At 42.3% G+C, this 19986-nt stretch overlaps 2 protein-coding genes across 5 annotated transcripts in view; one reads left to right on the top strand and one right to left on the bottom strand.

Annotated features, from left to right (window-relative positions):
- Positions 1 to 6544, bottom strand: part of PPIL3 (peptidylprolyl isomerase like 3) — a 7165-nt gene extending 621 nt beyond the window's left edge. Inside the window, exons 1-6 of one of the 2 annotated variants that reach the window (XM_028153142.2) lie at positions 6454 to 6544; positions 5421 to 5488; positions 4281 to 4355; positions 3196 to 3289; positions 2776 to 2843; positions 186 to 304 (exon numbers count right to left, since the gene is read on the bottom strand). In XM_028153142.2, the coding sequence (XP_028008943.1) occupies positions 186 to 304; positions 2776 to 2843; positions 3196 to 3289; positions 4281 to 4355; positions 5421 to 5423 (359 nt within the window). In that variant the 5' untranslated portion in view covers positions 5424 to 5488; positions 6454 to 6544. Of the gene's footprint in view, positions 1 to 185; positions 305 to 2775; positions 2844 to 3195; positions 3290 to 4280; positions 4356 to 5420; positions 5489 to 6146; positions 6311 to 6453 lie in introns of those variants that run through there. The other variant, XM_054723215.1, reaches the window with a different exon arrangement.
- The window catches only part of NIF3L1 (NGG1 interacting factor 3 like 1), a 22714-nt gene extending 2728 nt beyond the window's left edge, over positions 1 to 19986 (top strand). The window contains exons 1-7 of one of the 3 annotated variants that reach the window (XM_028153138.2): positions 6689 to 6797; positions 9162 to 9622; positions 10451 to 10613; positions 12529 to 12655; positions 12921 to 13059; positions 14943 to 15026; positions 19353 to 19986. In XM_028153138.2, coding sequence (XP_028008939.1) covers positions 9187 to 9622; positions 10451 to 10613; positions 12529 to 12655; positions 12921 to 13059; positions 14943 to 15026; positions 19353 to 19537 — 1134 coding nt within the window. In that variant the 5' untranslated portion in view covers positions 6689 to 6797; positions 9162 to 9186 and the 3' untranslated portion in view covers positions 19538 to 19986. The other 2 variants (XM_028153137.2, XR_008557450.1) reach the window with 2 other exon arrangements.

The following is a 19986-nucleotide window of genomic DNA, read 5'->3' as shown; positions in this document are numbered from 1 at the left end:
TCAGGAAATAGGCTCAGAGAGGTTATAATTTCCCAAGGTCACAGGGCAGGTAAGTGGTGGACTTACATTCCAGGTACATTTAGCTCTTAGACTGCACTTTCCATATTAGTTATGGTATCACAGCCACTCATATGCATCCTTTGCAATGAAATTCCAAAGAAGAAAACTATAACCAGGATACTCACTTTCCAAATACTGTGTATTTCATGTCCAAATGTGGCTGCTTGCCATAGGTGATGAAAAACTGAGATCCATTGGTATTTGGGCCATTATTAGCCATAGATACAACACCTCTAACGTTGTGCTGAAAAAGACAGACCAAAGTATTAATTTATCTATGTTTTTAAATAAATATTCCAAATACAGGACTAAAACAAGACATGCACTCTTTAATCTCCCAATATTTAAGGAACCAAGAAAACTTTTAATCAGCTTCTACTTGGGCAAACCCAAATATTCAGTTGCTGTATTATCTGTATCTGTGAAAACTTCTATTAAATTGTTTATATATCAAATCATATCCCCCAATTAATTCCATTTTCACTTTGGAGACACATAGCCACAAACACTTTAAGTACTACCAATGTATAATAGAAATAATCCTTACATTTATGTTATGCTGGAATGAAATGATCGGGCAGACAATAAAACCAAAATCCCCATAATCTCTTCACACATACACTGGACTCTGGCTAGTTTATCTGTAAAACAAGGGAGTTTGGACTAGTTCTGGGTTTATTCATAATTCAAATGCTCACAAAGGTCAGCAGATAATAAGTTGATGAGTGGCCAGAATATAAACATTAGGGAGTGGTGGAATCTGGCTAAAGGAGGCGGATATCTCTTGCCTAATGTCTTTAAAAATTTTTTTTAACCAGTGGCCATAGAGAATGCATCTATGGGTCTTCACCCATTGGCAGTCAGTTCATAACCCCAGGACTAGGTGATCCAGGCTATTGAAGGAATTAGCTGGAACCTTAAAATATAATCAAGGTCCTGACCAGTCCTACTGATGATTTTTCTCTATAATTGAGAGAGGGGGAGGGGAAGGAGGTAAGGTCCTACCTTTTTTTTTTTTTAATATATTTTTATTGATTTCAGAGAAGAAGGGAGAGGGAGAGAACATCAATGATGAGAATCATTGATATGCTGCCTCCTGCACGCCCCCTACTGGGGATTGAGCCTGCAGCCCAGGCATGTGCCCTTGAACAGAATCAAACCCAGGACCCTTCAGGCCACAGGCCAATGCTTTATCCACTGAGCAAAACCGGCTAGGGCTACTTTTTTATATTTTTAAAACTTCCACTGGTGAGTCTGTAACAACAGCCAAGACTGAAAAGCACTGGCTTAGGATTATAGATCCGTGTTATAAAAACTGCCATTAATTAATGTCTAAAAGGTTGTTTTGTTTCTAATTCAGGAAAAGGATGATTTTTAAAATAATGTATCACTTCCTAACCTCAACTCCTATAACAAGGGTAGTATTTCTTTACGAGAGAAAAGCAAAAAGATAAAATAAATTACTCCTAGTCTAACTATACAGAGGTAAATTCTGCAATTAATTTTTTTTCCAGAAAATCCACGGTATATTTTAATGTAACTGAAATATAATATACTAAATTACATATCCTGATTGAGGGGAATTTGTCTCTCTTTTTTAAAAATATATTTCTTTATTGATTTCAGAGAGGAAAGGAGAAGGAGAGAGAGAGAGAAACATCAATGATGAGAAAGAATCATTGATTGGCTGCCTCCTGCACGCCCCCCACTGGGGATCGAGCCCGCACCCCAGGCATGTGCCCTTGGCCGGAATCGAACCTGGGACCCTTCAGTCTGAAGACTGACGCTCTATCCACTGAGCCAAGCTGGCTAGGGCATTGTCTCTCTTTTTTAAATTATGAAGTTATCATTCTGTGCAGATACAAAGTTTAAAAGACCACATAATAAACTGTTAATTGATGTCATCTCTGGGAAGTGTTTTTATTTTTTATTTTTTTAGAGAGAGAAAGAGAGAGGGAGAGGGGGAGAGAGAAACATCAATTGGCTGTTTCCCACATACACCCCGACGGGAGATCACAGCCCACCAACTGGGCATGTGCCTTGACCAGGAATCAAACCAGTGACCTTTCAGTGTAAGGGTCGACACTCAACCAACTGAGTCACATGGCCAGGGCTGATTTTTTAAAATAGGTATGCATCAGTTTTTTAATTTTAGGAAAAAAAATTCTTTAGAAAGTTTTAGAAATAATATGATAAAGAAAATTAAAATCCCTAATTTTACATGCTAAAGATACATTTACATGCACTTCTCTTTAACCTTGCTGAAATCTACCTCAGGCATTAAGTAATGTTAACATAGGGATATTTAAACTTCTAACAGATAATAAAAGTTGGATATTGATAATGGCAATATTGCAACCAGGAGGTCTCCCCACTCTCAAAAAAGGCCAATGGTTCGTGTCATTCAACATGAATTTTACAGTGAGACGTGTAAGCCCCTTTGGTGTATTTCTGATTAAAGATTTCAGTTTGGACCCAAAGTTGAGCTCACTTAATATCAACATCCATGTGATGGTGAGATTCCAGTATATATTTTAGGCTTGTACTGCCATTTATATTTTCCCCCTGATATCATTTACCAAGTGTGCAGAAACTACAAAAAAGTGTGTATATATGTTCACTTGTGATGTTAACTTGTGTTACTACAACATATGTATCAGAGTTCCCAAGTGTATACATGGCATGAAAAAATAATTTTGAAGCTTGGGGACATACCTTAAGATATTCACTATATTCATCCTCAAATTTCTTGCCCCAGATACTGTTTCCTCCTCTTCCAGTACCTATATTACAAGACAAATAAAAGAAGTATCTAATTAGAGAAAGGGTTTATTTTCTAAAACTTAAGGGCTATTTGTAACTCTTTAAGTACAAATAAAATCTGATATGTCCTCTCTTACTTCCCAAAATTTCACTTTATAAACCAGAAAAATAAAATATCTCTACAAAAACAAAAACTCTCAATATTCATCTTTTAGAGCTTGATGCTAGTAGCTTCAGCTTAAATACTGCTTGCTATTGTAAGGTAGCCCAATTATAAACACTCCACATGCTTTTATTTTTCTATTCTTTGTCTATCCACTGCCCGCTTCATACTACATACACAATTCCCTAGATATTAATGGAATAACTTACCTGAGGGGTCTCCTGTTTGAACCATGAAACCCTTGATATTTCTATGAAATATGCAGCCATTGTAGTAATTACTGGCACAAAGAGCCAAGAAATTCTGAAGAAAGTAAAAATAATGATTGAGAAATCATGTAGCAGAAACATTTAAGATAAAGAACTAAGTGTATTTACTAAAAACACTCTAAGAGCATATTTAAACTCTGTCTTTTAGGCATTACTTTGGATGATGTTGCTTCCCTGCCTAAAGCACTTTTATGGCTTCCTTTGGGTTTTGGAGTAAGATACCAACTCCTAAGCAGGGCCTACCTCTACATCTCATGATAATGACCCCTCCCCTGTGGCTCACTATGTTAACCCCATCAGCCTTCTGAAAATTCACCCCACAGAGGCAGACTTTCCTACCCTCAGGCCTTTGTACCTACCATCTCTATACCTGGAATGTTCTTTTTACATATCTTTTCTTGGAGATGCGTCATCACCTTTCACACTCAGTTTAAGTATCCCTTTCTTGGCTAGGCCTGCCCTCACCTTCTTTTAAATAATTCCGTCCCCATTATTCTCTATCTCAACATTTTATTTCCTTCAAGGCATTATCACTCTCTAGAATTAGTGTTTTCTAGAATAAATTCCCTCCCCCCTACCTATCTCCCCACCTAGAATATTAGCTCCACAAAGGCAAGGAATGTGTCCTGTTCATCACTGTATTTCCAAACACTGTCAAGATAGCCTTTCATGAGTAACCATTGAATGAATAAATACACATAGCTGACTTTCTTTCCTTCTATCCTTGTCATTTAAACAAGTGAAATAATGGAACATACAGCTCTCTTACCTGTTATCTAATGATTACTATGTTTCCTAAGGAAAATGAGCCAAAAGGAAAAGATGCCAGCCACCCTATCTGCACTCCAATATCAGGAAAGGTACGTGGAAATTAGCCAGACATGATGATGGCTGGTTTTTCCTGGCCATGGTTTCATACAAAAGTGTTTTGGGTTTTTTGGGACATTGTTGGCTTTTTAGATCAATTTCAAAATGGTTATCCTGTTGCATTAACTCATTTTTTGTTTGTTTATAACGGTACTCACTTCACATGCTTTGGGTGTCCTCTCGCAGAAGATTTCTATTTTAATATCACCTACATCTGTATGCAGCGTCACCGACTGAAAAGGAGACAGAATGTGAGAACAAATGAGATTTCTTCAGGTGACTTTATGCACTGTATGATTTCCCTAACTAAAGACAATGTAAATAAAAACAGAAATACTGTTTCAGAGATAACCTGTCCAAATAGCAGCTGTAAGAAAAGTTGTAATCCTTCAATATTTACTTCAGCAGTAGAAAAAAGCTCCAGGAGGTAAATATGTAAGTTAGGGAAAATGGTATCTATGCTAAAAGTTGCAGAGCAAATATTTTAATTGAAATGTTTATTTTAAGTTTAAATTTTTCATCAATAAAAACAAAAACGATTGTAATGTTAGAATTACTTATTTAAATGGCATTCACCATCATTAATATTTATTGAAAAAGAGTATGAGAATGACTTTCAAAACATAGTTTCCACCCTTTCCCTTATGTAATTTAGTTATGAGGGACAAGGTTAAAAATTCCTTTCTCGACCAAAGGCAGGACATAAGAAGCATCAGTGTTTCTAGATTCTAATTGTGCAGAGGTAACCACAGTCCTTTTTTTTCATAGTACTCTTTATTTTTGTTTTTTGTATCTGTTGCTTCGGTAGCTTGAATACTCCTTTTGTTATCCCATTCCCAAAATAAGGAAAATGATTATTCTGGGGCGTCCTTGTTCATTCCTGTTGGTTTTAGGTTCGTATCTAGCAGTCAGAGAGTATGGCCAGGTTGAAGATAGAAAGCAGGAGTGTGTGTTGGGGAGAGGGGTGTGGGTCATTACTCATTGTTGTTTTTCCACTTCAAGCTCTAGCTGCCCCCCTTAAATACAGAGCAAAAGGTCCCAATTAAAGTTATAATACCAGGGCTATACCTTCTGCTCCTCCTACTCTCCCTTCTCATCTCTATCTTGTACTCAATCTCTTTCTATAAAAGGTGAATTCTCTGAAAACTTAACAAGTAATTTTGCTTATTTCTGGTATTGTTTTGAACCATTTTTCACTGCCTGGCCATTGATATTTCCATGCAGTTTTCTTTCCCTTGACTGAATTTCTAAAAATTACTTATAATGAAAGACATTCATAAGAATTCTATAAAACTTACCATTTTTCTTCTTGATGGTTACTGTTACTTAATTTCTCAGTCTTATCGAGAAAAGTTCAAAAACGAATCTCCATCCCCAAAAGAAAAGAAAAATTAAATTCATTTCCCCCCCCTCTCTTCTCACATGCTTATGTTTACTGCATATTTAAAAGAAAAAGTCTCGAAGACCACCCCCCACCCCCAAGTAATAAAAATCCGGTGGCGGAAGGGATGAAGAGATCCTACCCGACTTAAGGGCCCAGCCTCCCGATGGCCCCGCTCCCTCTCCCCGCGCCTCCCCGCAAGTCCTCCCGCAGCCGGGTGCGCGGCCGCCGGGTCTGGGCCCCGCGTTCCCTCCGGCGGCACGTCACACTGCCCCCTGCAGGGCCTTGCCCTCCCCTCCAAGGCTCTGCTCAAAACTCTCCTTCAACATGCCTTCCTCCCAGTGCCTCCTCTGTCTCCTCTCCCCACAGCACTTATCCTATAATAAACCATGTGCTGTCTTAATGTGTTAAATCTGCTGTTTCAACAACAGCCTCTCCCCCCGGAATGCTCCCTCGAAGCAGCCCAAGAACTAAACCACAGCGCTCTGCAAGTATTTGAAGAAGTCAGTGGAAAATGAGCGCGTTCCAGGGGTCCTCAAACTTTTTAAACAGGGGGGCCAGTTCACTGTCCCTCAGACCGTTGGAGGCCCGGACTATAGTTTTAAAAAAACTATGAACAAATTCCTATGCACACTGCACATACCTTATTTTGAAGTAAAAAAACAAAACGGCAAAAACACCCGAGTGTGGCCCGCGGGCCGTAGTTTGAGGACGCCTGCACCCCATACTTGACCACTTCGGGGAGCACAGCTGTGGTTCAGACAGCAAAGATGCGATGGCAGGTGCCCCCGCAGGTCTGTAGATTCCAAATTAGTTTCTTGAGGCCCCCCCGGAAGCCGAGCACCGGACCCATGCGAGAGCACGCCCCTCACGGGCTCGCCTCCTCCGCCCCCCTCCCTCTCTCAAACCAAAACGACTAGAACTGGGGAGACAATGTCATCTATGCCCACCTGGGACGCTTGTGACAGTGAAAAGGAACTCTTCTCATTGCACTCGGACAGGAATCCTAACCCGGAACTATTCTGGACAGTCTCTGGAAGTGCCTTGCTCTCAGCGGTAGAATGGGAGGGACCACTTCCGCCCGGCGCCCTGCCCCAGCCAGTTCCCACGCCGCGAGATCCCGCCCGGGACCGGAAGTGACGCGCGAGGAGCGTTGTCTGCACTGGCGAGTCTCGGGCCATTTAAATTACGGCGGACGAAGCTGCAGACCTCGGGTTCGTGCAGTTTTCTTTCCCTTTGCTGTGCAGGCGGCGGCTGTTGCCGAGGGCTGCTGCCAAAGGAGGCAGAGGAGGAGGTAGGGACAGACACCGGCCTGCCACGTGAGGGCTGGGCGCTCCCTCGGGGCTGGCCACCGGCTCTTCCTTGTGCTGGCGGCGGCCTGGATGTCGATGAGGTAACCTAAGAAGGTGCAGTTTTGCAGGCTGGAAAGTGGGACCTGCTAATGTTACTTAATAACAAACACGTGCCGACTCGAGGTCGGGTATTGTCACCAGCTTTACGTTTCAGTATTGCGGCAAACTGTGAGCTGGGCACTTCTTTCTTCAGAGTCGGAAATCACAGCGGCTAAGTCATTGGATACGCAGGTGTGGCTCTGGGGCGGTCAGTATGGTGTTAAGAGACTTGGTTCTTGTCCAGCATGCTCTGCTGCCTCCCATCGTGAATTCTGGCACCAAGCTAGGCAGCTTTGCTGTTGCCTGATCTGTGAAATGAGGGGTGTTCCGTTATTCCCAAAGGCAATTTCAAGTGTAACAGTAGGTAACTCAAGTATGGGTGGCCCAGAGAGCTGCACTGTCCCGCTTGTCAGATTTAGAAGATCGTGGGGAGTGGAGTGCTGTCAGGACGTGGACTCTGGAGGGTGGAAGAGGTTTAAGGACATTAGAAGATCTTCCAGGACCGTAGGCTGGAGTGGTTAACAGAGGCTCCTCCTCACTTCAAATCATATATTGAATAAATACTCACATCTCATCTATATATATAAAAGCCTAATATGCAAAGTGTCCCCTCGGGAGTTCGATAGCTCGCTGTGACATGCACTGACCACCAGGGGGTGGCATGGAACAAAGGAAGGCCCCCAGCCGGCACTGCTTAGGGACCCTACCTGTGCATGAATTTTGTGCACTGGGCCTCTGGTATTAAATATTTTTGCTGTGGAAATGTCTTAAAAATTCCTTTTGAAATCATTGGGTTGTGAATATTTTAATTAAATTTACAATCGGCTATGCTTTCTTGTTAATTATTGTGTAGACTATGAAATGCTTTTCTCCAACAGTTTAAGAATGGAGTTGACAATGTCCTTTTTTGTATTGGATATAGCTGTGTAGAACAGTGATTTTCAAAAGGCGTGCCACAAGAGTTTTTAAAACATACAAGACCTGACTATTTAGTCAGGAGCACTGACCTCTTTTCCCTTAGATTGTCAAATAAAAATAACAACAGCCAACACAGCAATAGCTGTGGGTGTGAATGAATCAACATTGTACACTACCTATGTTTTTTTGTCAGATCGACAAAAAATATATTTTTTGGTGTGCCGCAGAATTTTCGTAATTACTTTATGTGTGCCATGAGATGAAACAGCTTGAAAATTGCTGCTCTATTAGGCTTACAGGCTCTGGGCACTCTCCCACCTCTTGAGCCTAGCCTTCCTGTAGCAGGTGTGGGTGCAGGGGCAGCAGCTCTGCTTTTTCCTCTCTTGAACCTGCTCATTTGGGGTGACTCATCTGTGCATCTTGTAAAGAACTTAACTATATATATAATAAAAAAATTACAAATATATATATATTTGTAATTTTTTAAAAAATGTATTTTATTGATTTTTTTTTTTTACAGAGAGGAAGGGAGAGGGATAGAGAGCTAGAAACATTGATGAGAGAGAAACATCGACCAGCTGCCTCCTGCACACCTCCCTACTGGGGATGTGCCCGCAACCAAGGTACATGCCCTTGACCGGAATCGAACCTGGGACCCTTCAGTCCGCAGACCGATGCTCTATCCACTGAGCCAAACCGGTTTCGGCTATTTGTAATTTTTTTAACAAAGTGCTTTTAAAAATACCACCTTAACTCCAAACTCTGCTGAGATGGGGTGGGGGACAGTGTTTAGTGCTGGCCTGAGATATGTAAAAGATAATTCCTGTTTTCCAGTAGCATTAGCATACTGGGGAGACAGACATACAGGAACCTAATATTATGAGAATACTAGGGCAGAATGGGGCGGGGCAGGAGAGAGACACTGAAAAGGAAGATTTGTCAAGGAAAGCTTTTATTTTCGGAAGTTGAAGGGGACTTGGAAGGAAGGGTAATATTTAGAGAAATGGAGAAGGCAGGAGGGGGGCTGAAGCAGGGATGGGGAGAACAAGAGCGAGGGTGAGGTACTCTGGGGAGGAGGGGTGAACGTCTGTATTATGTACCAGGAGACTTACATATATGAATCCACTTGCCCCTCTCGATGGCCTGTGGGGTAGGTTGTGGTGTTTCTGTTTCATAGAGGAGGAAACACGCCCAGAAAGGTTCAATGACTTACCTAAGGAAATGCTGGCGAGTGGCAGGGGCAGTGCCTGAACCCAGGTATGCACGACTGCAGCTCCTTGGCTCCTGTTTTGCAAAGGCACAGGCCTAACGGATACACGTGTACCATTTTTTGTGTGTTTTGGCTTCAGATATTCAGTTTCTCCCGGTGTCTGTATGTTGTCATCTCACGTGCGCCTGGTCCCCGCCAGAGTCCGGCTCGTTCACTCCCTGGTCCGCAGTCCTTCCTGTTCCTTCATGGATCTGAAGGCTCTCGTTTCCTCCTTGAATGACTTTGCGTCCCTCTCCTTTGCTGAGAGTTGGGACAATGTTGGATTACTGGTGGAACCAAGCCCGCCACACACGGTGAGCACACTCTTCCTGACCAACGATCTGACCGAGGAAGTGATGGAGGAGGCACTGCAGAAGAAGGCTGACTTCATTCTCTCCTACCATCCGCCCATTTTCCGGCCCATGAAGCGCATCACCTGGAAAACCTGGAAGGAGCGCCTGGTGATCCGCGCTCTGGAGAACCGAGTCGCCATTTACTCTCCCCACACCGCCTACGACGCCGCGCCCCAGGGCGTCAACAACTGGCTGGCTAAAGGGCTCGGTGAGACCCTCCTCTCTCCTGTTTCGTCTTTTCCCTGTAAATGCTTTGAAGTTTTAGGACGTCTTTTCAATAGAGTCTTCCCTGCTTTAGGGTGGGGTCATTATTGTGTATGCAAAATATATTTTAAAATAGTGTTGCTGAAATCTGGCAACCAAATTACATTTGGAAAATAACATTTTTATTGCTGATGAATAAGGCGAGCCTGGGAGAGCTTCACGCCCGTCTGAGCGCTGTGACTCCTCACTCAGGTGGCATAGTACCTGCCACCCGGGCACTCCAGGAACGCTTGTTAAACTGAACTGAAAGCTTGGGCCTCTCCGGCACATGCTTAATATGTCACCCAAATAGACCAGAGTTTTAATGAGGGAATTCAGCTCATGTGTTTCAGCTTTACTTTTAGTAAGTCTTTTTAGTTTACTTACTCATTTTGGGCTGAAGCTTTTGAGGATATAAGCTGGATTGATGTGGTCGAGTAGATATGAGCATTTACACACTGAGTCATGTTGTACATGGGTAAGTTTAATAAGCAGCACAATTGTACGTATCATCTAAAACACATGCATCAGTCTTGTCCAAATTTTTGTGATATTTAAGAATACTGGAAAATAATTCTAAAAATAAATTTGATTTTGTATGTCTGTATTAAATCCCCTCATTGTTGGGTAACGTTGGTTGTATAGGAAAAGGATATGTGTATAGTATATAAGCATCTGAGAATGAATATAAAAAATACTAATTTCTTGTAAGTTTTGGGCATAATAGTTTATCTTTTTAATTAGAAAAAAAAACAAAACGCAAAAACTCCATTTTCCTACCATTTTTTTCTAGGCGTTTGCACCTCCAGGCCTATACATCCTTCCAAAGCACCCAACTGCCCAACAGAGGGAACACACAGAGTAGAATTTAGTGTTAACCACGCCCAAGACCTGGACAAAGTCATGTCTGCAGTGAAAGGAATTTCAGATGTTTCTGTCACGTCCTTCTCTGCTAGGTACAGAGTATTTCTCTCTTTTCTTGGTGGGTACTTATTTGTAAAGATCTTCCTTACAAGTTCTGTAATTCTGACATTTAGGTTTGAAACATTGTTTTCCCCGGGATGTATTTACAAAACAGCCTGCTTCTCATTTGGGTCCTCAAAGGAGGAGAACCATGGGAGCTTTTCAAAGCAATAAAGGTGATAAGGAACACTATTTCCTCTGTGGAATACATGCGGTATTTCTCATCCTCCTGGAAGTGGTGAGAGGTAGTTGCTTTTACTTTGGGGCACAGGCATACCTCAGAGATATGTGGGTTTGGTTTCAGACAAGCATAGTAAAGCAAGTATAGTTAATAAAGCGAGTTGTAATCCTTTTGCTGGTGGAGGGTCTTGTCTTCAGTTTATAAAGAAAGACAATACTCGTGTAGTTCAGTAAAATGACGTATGTCTGCTACTCAGTCCCAGATCTTCAACTCAGGTCGTCTTTTTCCTTCCTTTCAGAGAAGTGAGTATCTTTCCAAACCCATACAGAGACATGAAGAAATGTTTTGTTTTATTTGTTGTTCTCTTAATTAAGTGGTATGGTGTATTTGCCATATTACTAACACGATGTCTTAGAGATCTTCCCATGTAGGTACATAAGATCTGTTTCTTTTTAACTGCTGCATAATATTTCTTACTATGGATGTACTGTAGATTCTTTTTTTTCTTTTTTGTTTGTTTTATTTATTGTGCTGTCGATTCTTTAAGCATTCCTCTTCCTAACTGATGCCCCCCCCTTTTTGTGTAAACTGATGCACATTTAGTTTGGTTCTAGCTTTACCACGTCACAGTTAATGTCTGCGTTTGACCATTAGTCGGGGCCCACCCATTGTTTCTGCTTTTTCTTTTCAAAGCTCTGCAGATGATTCCAATATTGACAACAACACTTCCAGATTATATATATATATTATATTTAAAATATATTTTATTGATTTTTTACAGAGAGGAAGGGAAAGGGACAGAGAGTTAGAAACATCGATGGGAGAGAAACATCAATCAGCTGCCTCCTGCACACCTCCCACTGGGAATATGCCCGCAATCAAGGTACATGCCCTTGACGGGAATCGAACCCGGGACCCTTCAGTCCGCAGGCCAACGCTCTATCCACTGAGCCAAACCGGTTAGGGCCCAGGTTATATTTTAAGGTGCCTTTTAGTTCAAGTGTTCTATACTTAGAGTTTATGATTAAATGCAAAACTTTCTTGATGCCAGTATTTTTAGAGACTCTCTAAGGGCATTGCTTTTCAAAGGGCGATAAGGACTCCCTGCCCTTATGAATGGGGTACTTATACTTATGAAAAATGTAGATTTTTGGCTTCAACCTAGATCTGTGTAATTAGAATGGGGTTTGCCAGAGAATCTGTCCAGAAATTCTTGTATGCAGTGTTGTTTGAAAATGAACTTCTAGGGCTTTAAAAAGAATTCAGTTTGCCCCAGCCCATTCTAGCTGTTTCACCGGATCTGTAAAGGGTCCAGCAGCTGTCATTTTAGGAAGCGATGCACAACTGGATTAAGAGCCATTAGAACTTGCAGGAGGCAGCTGATTGATGTTTCTAACTCTCTATCCTTCTCCCTTCCTCTCTGTAAAAAATCAATAAAATACATATATTTTTTAAAAAGAGCCATTAGAACTATGGTTTCAAGGTGAGGTCCTTGGACCAACAGCATCAGCATCGCTGGGAACTTGTTAGCAAAGTAAATCCTCAGACCCCCACCTAGACCTACTGAATCAGAAACTGGGGGTGGGGCCCATCCATCTAGGATTTAAATAGTCCACAAGGTGATTTTGATGCATTTTAAAGTTTGAGTAACACTGTTCTGGGAAATAATTTGGTTTGGGATTGAATCCTAAATGTCATATAAATCTAATCTTTTACTCTGTTTCTAGGACTGATGATGAGGAACAGACGCGGGTCAGTCTGAACTGTAGTCAGCAGGCTTTGATGCAGGTGGTGGCTTTCCTTTCCCAGAACAGACAGCTTTATCAGAAGACTGAAATTCTGTCACTGGAGAAGGTACTAAAAATATCTTCTATTGCCGAGCGTTGTTTGGCAAATTCATTTGTAAATTGTTAGATCAGTAGGCCTTCCCAGGAGACTGAGCTCTCCAAGCCAGAGAGTGTTTTCGACAGATTTGTATCCCTGGACACAAGCGTTAGCCTGGAGCTGGCTGAAGTGAGCTCACGGCGTGCGTGTTATATTGCTCTCAGCATTTGCTGTTTGTTCTAGGTTTGTTTTCTAGGACTGGTGATGGACAGTTTCTCTAACTTCTGTTTTTCAGCCTCTGCTTCTGCACACTGGAATGGGGCGGTTATGCACCCTGGATGACTCTGTCTCCTTGGCAACCTTGATTGAGCGAATCAAAAGGCACCTAAAACTATCTCATGTTCGCCTTGCTCTTGGGGTAGGGAGGACCTTAGGTAAGTATGTCTCCTTTATTTGTCCAGCATGCCTCCTGTTAGCATTGGGCAAAAGTTGAAACTCTTCATTGTATTGTAAGTGAAAGAAGACCTGTTAGTAGTTATGGGAGATGCCTGAGACTGGTTTATGCTATCGCTCAGGGCGGTCTAGGTTGTGCTGTGGTAAACATCTCATTGGCTTCCACAAGATTTATTTCTCCACAGTCTGTGCATCTCAGATCGGCCGGGGAAGTCTGCCCTCTGTAGGTGGTCGCTGTTGCAAAGGGAGAGTCTTAAACTGTCAGTTAAACATTCTAGCCTAGAAATGAACTTTACCCCATAGCCCGGAGTTAGTCACCTTGCCCGATCCAACCCAAGTTGGGCACGAAGTACCATCCTGCCACGTGCTTGGATGAGGCTGGGAAGTGTGACTGCTCCAGTTTCCGTGCAGGTCTTGGTGTCTTCCAATACTGGCGACGTTTTATAGCGAGGTGCTGCTAAGTGAGCGACCACCGCAGTGTCCAAGTCTTGTAGCCACTGTCTTTTCTATCGGCTCTTCCCAGTACTGTCGGAAAAAGGAGCCCACAGGACGTTTGTTGACCCCTGCAGTTTGCCTCGCAGTGTCCTGAGTAAGTTAAGTATGCGAGTTCCCACTGCAAAGCGGCCTAGGGGTTGTGAGCGAGGATTCTGAGTGTCTTGGGTAAAAGTTATCTGTCCTGTTTGCTGCATGACTTAGACAAGTTATTTAACCCCTTCGTGTCCCGGTAGCCACGTCTGTGAAAACTGTGGTGGTAATAAAACCTGACTCATCAAAATAGATGCACAGTCCGCGTGGCAGGGCACAGTGACGGGTACACAGTGAGTGCTGGCTCTGAGCTCCGTGGCAGGTGTTAGTGTTCCCATTGTGTCGGTGAGACACTGAGGGTCAGAGATACTTATCCAGAGGTCTACAGTGGGATCAAATAACTCATGGGCGTTAATTTCCAAACAAAATAGATGGCAGAGGTGGGATTTGACTTCCAGTCCAACTCCAAAGCCCCTCTTTTAAAGTAGCACTATGGCATGACCACTAATGAAGTGTTTATTCTCGAAACCCAAGTGCTAAATACTTGTTGGATTTGGGCTTGGAAGTTTCTGTTAGTTCACTCTTCAGAAGATGCTCTTTTATTTTATTTATTTTTAATCCTCACTCGAGGATGATTTCCATTGATTTTTAGAGAGATGGGAGAGGGGGAGGGAGAGAAACGCTGTTGTGAGAGAGACACATTGATTGGTTGCCTCCTACAAGGGCCCGACCAAGACTGGGGATCGAGCCTGTAACTGATGTACTAGCATATGCCTTTGACCAGAATCGAGCCTGGGATCCTTCAGTCCGTGGTCTGACACTCTGTCCACCGCGCCACACCAGCCAAGGTCCAGCGGATGCTCTTTTAAAGTAAATATGGTATTTAAAAACGTGTCAGGTCCATTTGTAGCGTTCCTCTAACTAGTCCTGTTAGTTCCTCTGTGTCCTCGCCTGAGAACAGAGATAGTACCTGCCTATCTCTCCCTTGTTGCCTGGAGACCCAGGTAGGTTACTTCCCCTAGTAGCGCTACAGTAAAGCCGAGAGCTATACCGTTAACATCATTCAGTGGTGCCTTACACGGGCTTGGCAGCCGTGTATGTCTAAAGGAATAGTAACCCTGCCTTGGGTTAGCTATGCTGTGTAATACCAAAGAATAATCTGTCTGCCTATATGAGGACATGTTTTATTATTTTTTAAAGTTCAATAAGCAAAATGTATATACTGGTGATGAGGGCAAGCGTGAAATTTGCATTCCATTTAGGATGCTGGGTGCAAATTGTACTATTAAAATGAAGGGGAATTGTGAAGTACTGGTCTCGTGCTTCCTTCATCTTGCAGAGTCCCAAGTCAGAGTGGTGGCTCTGTGCGCTGGCTCTGGGAGCAGTGTTCTGCAGGGGGCCGAGGCCGACCTCTACCTCACAGGTAGGCAGCCGTTGGATTTCTCTTCTCCCCTCTTTGTGTGTTTGTGTCCTTTCCCAACCGTGGTTTATTTTTTACAAGTTAAAAAAGCAAATTTTAGGACTGCCCCTGACATATAGATGGAGCTAATAAATGTTTTTTGAACCTGAACTAAATAGGAACTACACCAAAATTGGGGACATACCTTATTCTTTGTGGAGAGAAAAAAAATCATTTAACAGTTTATTATCAGACTATTTAAAAATACTAATGTTTAGCATTTATTTAACCTATCTTCTTCCTCAACATGATTTCTCTCCGATTTCATGTCACTTTCTACATCTTGCCTTAGGTAGAAGATAGTTCTAACTCAGCCCTAAAGTCAACCATCAGTTCATAACAGTTCTGCCGGTGGTCTTGATCCGGCATTTAGAAGGGTTCAGGAACCTGGAGAAGGCGCTGTGCATAAATTATTCAAGAGTTCAGAGACGAAACATAATTTTGAAAGGCATTATGGGGAGTCAGAGGAGCTTAGCTAAAGGAACTAAGTTCCCTCTTGTCTCAGGACCCCTTGCTTTTTATTAACACAAGTTGTCCTAAAGCAAAGTAGATATACACTTCAAAGGCCAGGGTTTAGTACACAAATGCATTGTCAGATTGGAGAATTACCTCAGGCTGTTCAGGTGTTTGGCCAGGAGGAGGCAATAACATGTAGATTAAGATGCCCTTAGCTGTCTGGCAGCAAGCAATCATTTTTGCATCCTTTTCAGGTTTGGGGAAATGCCCTCAGCCATTTCCAGATGATTCAGTCCTGCTGACATGCTGGAATTGGCTTCCGGCACAGTTCTAGCTACAAAATCTTTCTAGGACCTTTTCCCTTATCTCTACCCAGGCATCATCTTCTACGAGAAGAATATCTTCAAGCCTCTAATCTTTTATTTTAAAATCCTCACCCAAGGATATGATTTTATTGATTTTAGAGAGAGGAAACGAGAGAGAGAGAGAGAGAGAGAGAGAGAGAAACATTGATCAGTTGCCTCCATGTAAGTGTCCCAACCAGGGATCGAACCTGCAACCTGGATGTGTGCTCTGAGAATTGAACCGCCCCCTTTCGGTGTACGGGACCACTGATCCACCTGGCCAGAGCAAGCCTCTAACCTTAACGTCCACACACTGCCCCAGAGCTAACCTTCAGAAGTACAAATTTCCTGGTGTGTAATGTCCTGGCTATAAAACCTTGAGCGATTTCCTTCACCTTCACCTGTCCCGGTGAAGCCTGACCGCCGCCGCCTCTTTCACGCAGCCTTTGCTTGTGCTGTTGTGTCTCGCTAGAGTGCCTTTTTCTTGCCCCTTCCTTTGTGCTTCTAGAGATAAGCTCAAAGATACCTCCACTGAGAAGCGTTTTCTGCCATTCTCCAGCTCCTTCCCCTGTGGTCATGCTTCCTGTCCGATCCCTGTCACTGTCCTTAACCTCCTGTGTGCATTTCTTCTGGACGGTAATGGTTTGGCTCCCAGGCTGTACACTGTCCTTGTGAGTAATATCTACTAGGTAACATGGAGCAGCTCCTCTAAGGATTTGGAGGCACTTGGTACTCTTGCTGCTACCAGCTGCATTTCCATCTCTATTCCTCCCCAGTGTCAGGGGGAGTTAAACATTACTTTCCCCACTCCTAGGATCAAGACTCCAGGGCCTTAACCCTCTGGCCGTTCCCTTGGCTACTTCTGTGCCTCTCCATTACTATGCCTCACCCATGCCTTATTATCTAGCATGCGCTCTTCCAAAGGCTGATGATACACTTGAAGCATTGTCACATCCTGAAGTATAGAGGTACAGCATCCGATCAAGCCTGATGTAGTTGCTCTGAACCAGTTGAAAATATACTTAACAATTACCTGCTTTCTTTTCTGTCCTTCTGCAGATGTAATGTTTATTTAAAACATGTTTTTATTGCTTTTTAGAGAGGAAGGGAGAGATAAAAACATCAATGATGAGAATCATTGATTGGCTGCCTCCTGCATGACCCCTACGGGTTACCGAGCTCACAACTCCAGGCATGTGTCCCGACTAGGAATCGAACCTGGAACCTCTTGGTTCATGGGTCAATACTCAACCACTGAGCCATACCAGCTGGGCAAGATGTAACATTTTTATAAGCCCTCAATCATGTACCAGATTGAAATAAACATTTAATGTATAGGCAATTTGAAAGAATATCGTACAGCATGGTGAGTGACTAATAGTATTATTTTACTTTGAAGTAAATTCAGGCCTATAGAACAGTTATAAGAATAGTACAGTGAACTCCTGTATGCCCTTCACCAAGATTACTAATGGGTAATTTGCCACATTTGTACATTCTCTCTCTCTCTCTCTCTCTCTCTCTCTCTCTCTCTCGTGTGTATATATTATATATGTGTGTATATTTTTTAGTGTATAAACATATATGTTTCCCAAAAAAACCACTTCGTAATAAATTGCAGACATGATGATCTTTTACCCCTAAATACGTCAGCATGTATCTCCCAAGAACAAGGACACTCTTATATCACCATGGAACACCGGTCAAATTCAGGAATTTAATATTGTTAAAACACTTATTTAAAATACAGTCTATATTCAGATTTTGCCAGCTGATCAAAATTTGTAGCATTCCTTTTTCTGATCGATATCCAATCCATGGTCACACACTGCATCTGGAACAGTTCCTCAGACTTGTCTTCGGAGCACTGACAGTTTTGAGGAGTGAAGGCCATCTGCTTTGGTATATCTCAATTTGGGATGTAATTCACACGGCTCATCCAGTTCCAAAATGTTGAAATGTCCTTCCTGTTTACGTGGGGAAATAGAAATTATCTTCTTACCTGGCTGCCGTTAGATGTCTGTGATCTGTGAAGCATCACTCTGGATAGAACTTCAGGGGTGAGAAGCATCAGTCAAAAGACCAATAACAGGCCTCTGCTGCCTCGTCACCCTTCCTTGGAGCTTGACATGGAATGAGGGTAAGGGAAACATATCCCAGACCCGCGGTCGGCAAACTGCGGCTTGCGAGCCACATGCGGCTCTTTGGCCCCTTGAGTGTGGCTCTACCACAAAATACCACGGCCTGGGCGAGTCTATTTTGAAGAAGTGGGGTTAGAAGAAGTTTAAGTTTAAAAAATGTGGCTCTCAAAAGAAATTTCCATCGTTGTACTGTTGCTATTTGGCTCTGTTGACTAATAAGTTTGCCGACCACTGGCCCAGACAGACCAGCAGAGGGGCTTGCTCCTGCGGATACTGTATAAACTCTCTCATTTGCCTTTCCTGTCCCACAGCTGCCATCCTGTGCCAGGCTTTCCTTTCCTTTCAGCTATTACTGTAGGGTCGCCAAGAATGTCCCCACTCCCCTGCCTTCTCCAGCCAGTGCATTTAGAACCTGGACAGCCAGCCTTGTTCCTAAAGCAAGGCTTCTAACCGGGCCACCTTAGCATCTCCTTCTATTCTTATCTTTACTATATTATAGATTGTTTTAATAGGTGCTTGAATAAAAAATATTTCTTATAATGAAATGACACATATGAGGGGTAGAAATGTGGGCAATTAAACATTCCTGGGGGAGGAGGGTAACGCTTTTTCTAAGAACTTTTTTTTTCCTTCTATTTTATGCCTTTATACGCCTATATACATTTCAAAATTATACTTTTTGTGAACAGGCCAAATTGTGCACAAAATCTTTTTGCTCTTAAATTAGAAGTCATCAGGTTCACAAATGGTGTTCTTAAAAATTCAAAAGTTTTCCAGAAATTTTTTCACAAAGGATGAGTCCTCTCCCCGCAGTAACAGAACTTCTAGGAATTTTGCCTAAGTCAAAGGAGAAGACTGTCTTTTAATTTAGAAATAACATGAAGCTCATTTCATCTTTATGAATGAGACTAGGGTTGATGCTCCCAAAGCATAAAGGAGCCTTCTGGGAAGTATGCCTAAGGTTTTCTTGAAATAGTTAATACTAACATAAGGAACGTTCTGAAAGCCCCATTTTACTTAGCAGGTCATTTATTTTATCGTGGAAACAATTTGAATGGGTGGTCTTATAGGTCTGGCTCTGGCAGTATTAGATACTGTTGGATATGTAAGTTTGGATCCTTGTCCTGGGCCTGCCAAGGAGAAAGAATTTAGAATTCTCAGTAGGATGGTTTCTGTCTCTTTAAATTGGAGGACATGTAAGAACCTATACATAACTGCCTAGATTTATCTGTGAAATTCTGCTGTATTACGTTTGCTTCATCCAGAATGCAAAAGTAGTCTTTCTGTTGTGGTTCAGCATTGCAGACTCTGTCTAATGTCGAAGTATTTGCTCTTTCCTTTGCTGGCAGGTGAGATGTCCCATCATGATGTTTTAGATGCAGCTTCCCAAGGAATAAATGTCATCCTCTGTGAGCATAGCAACACTGAACGAGGCTTTCTCTCCGACCTTCGAGACGCGCTGAGTGCCCACTTGGAGAGTAAGATTAACATTATCCTGTCGGGAGCAGACAGGGACCCTCTTCAGGTGGTGTAATGCACGCGGCACAGAAGGACATCTACCTTACAATCGTTCCCCTCTCGAACGCACATCATCAGTGGAGTCTGTATCCTTCCGGAAGAATGTTTAGAATGTACATTGTCATTTCTGGTTTGTTTATCTGCTTCACCAAATGTTCTATAGTTTTTAGGGTAAACACTGGAATGTAACTATTATTAAAAACCAAATATCTAGCCCTGGCTGGGTAGCTCAGTTTTGAGGAACTTCAATGTTTTTACTGAAAAAAACAAAAACCAATACTATAAATAAAAGTGATTCTATCCAAATTGGAATTTTATTAATAATAAAGACTATTGACACATACTCTTGCAAATAGTATAGGCACAAAAATTATAAAAATAAACTAGTGGATATTTAAGGGCAAATGTAAAGTTTACACATTAGATCATTAAAGATTTTGTATACTTTTTTATACTGCAAGTTAC

The sequence above is a fragment of the Eptesicus fuscus genome, chromosome 11, assembly GCF_027574615.1.
Source record: "Eptesicus fuscus isolate TK198812 chromosome 11, DD_ASM_mEF_20220401, whole genome shotgun sequence".
NCBI lineage: Eukaryota > Metazoa > Chordata > Mammalia > Chiroptera > Vespertilionidae > Eptesicus > Eptesicus fuscus.
The sequence above is the reverse complement of the archived record's forward strand: the minus strand, read 5'-3'. Positions and strand labels throughout refer to the sequence as shown.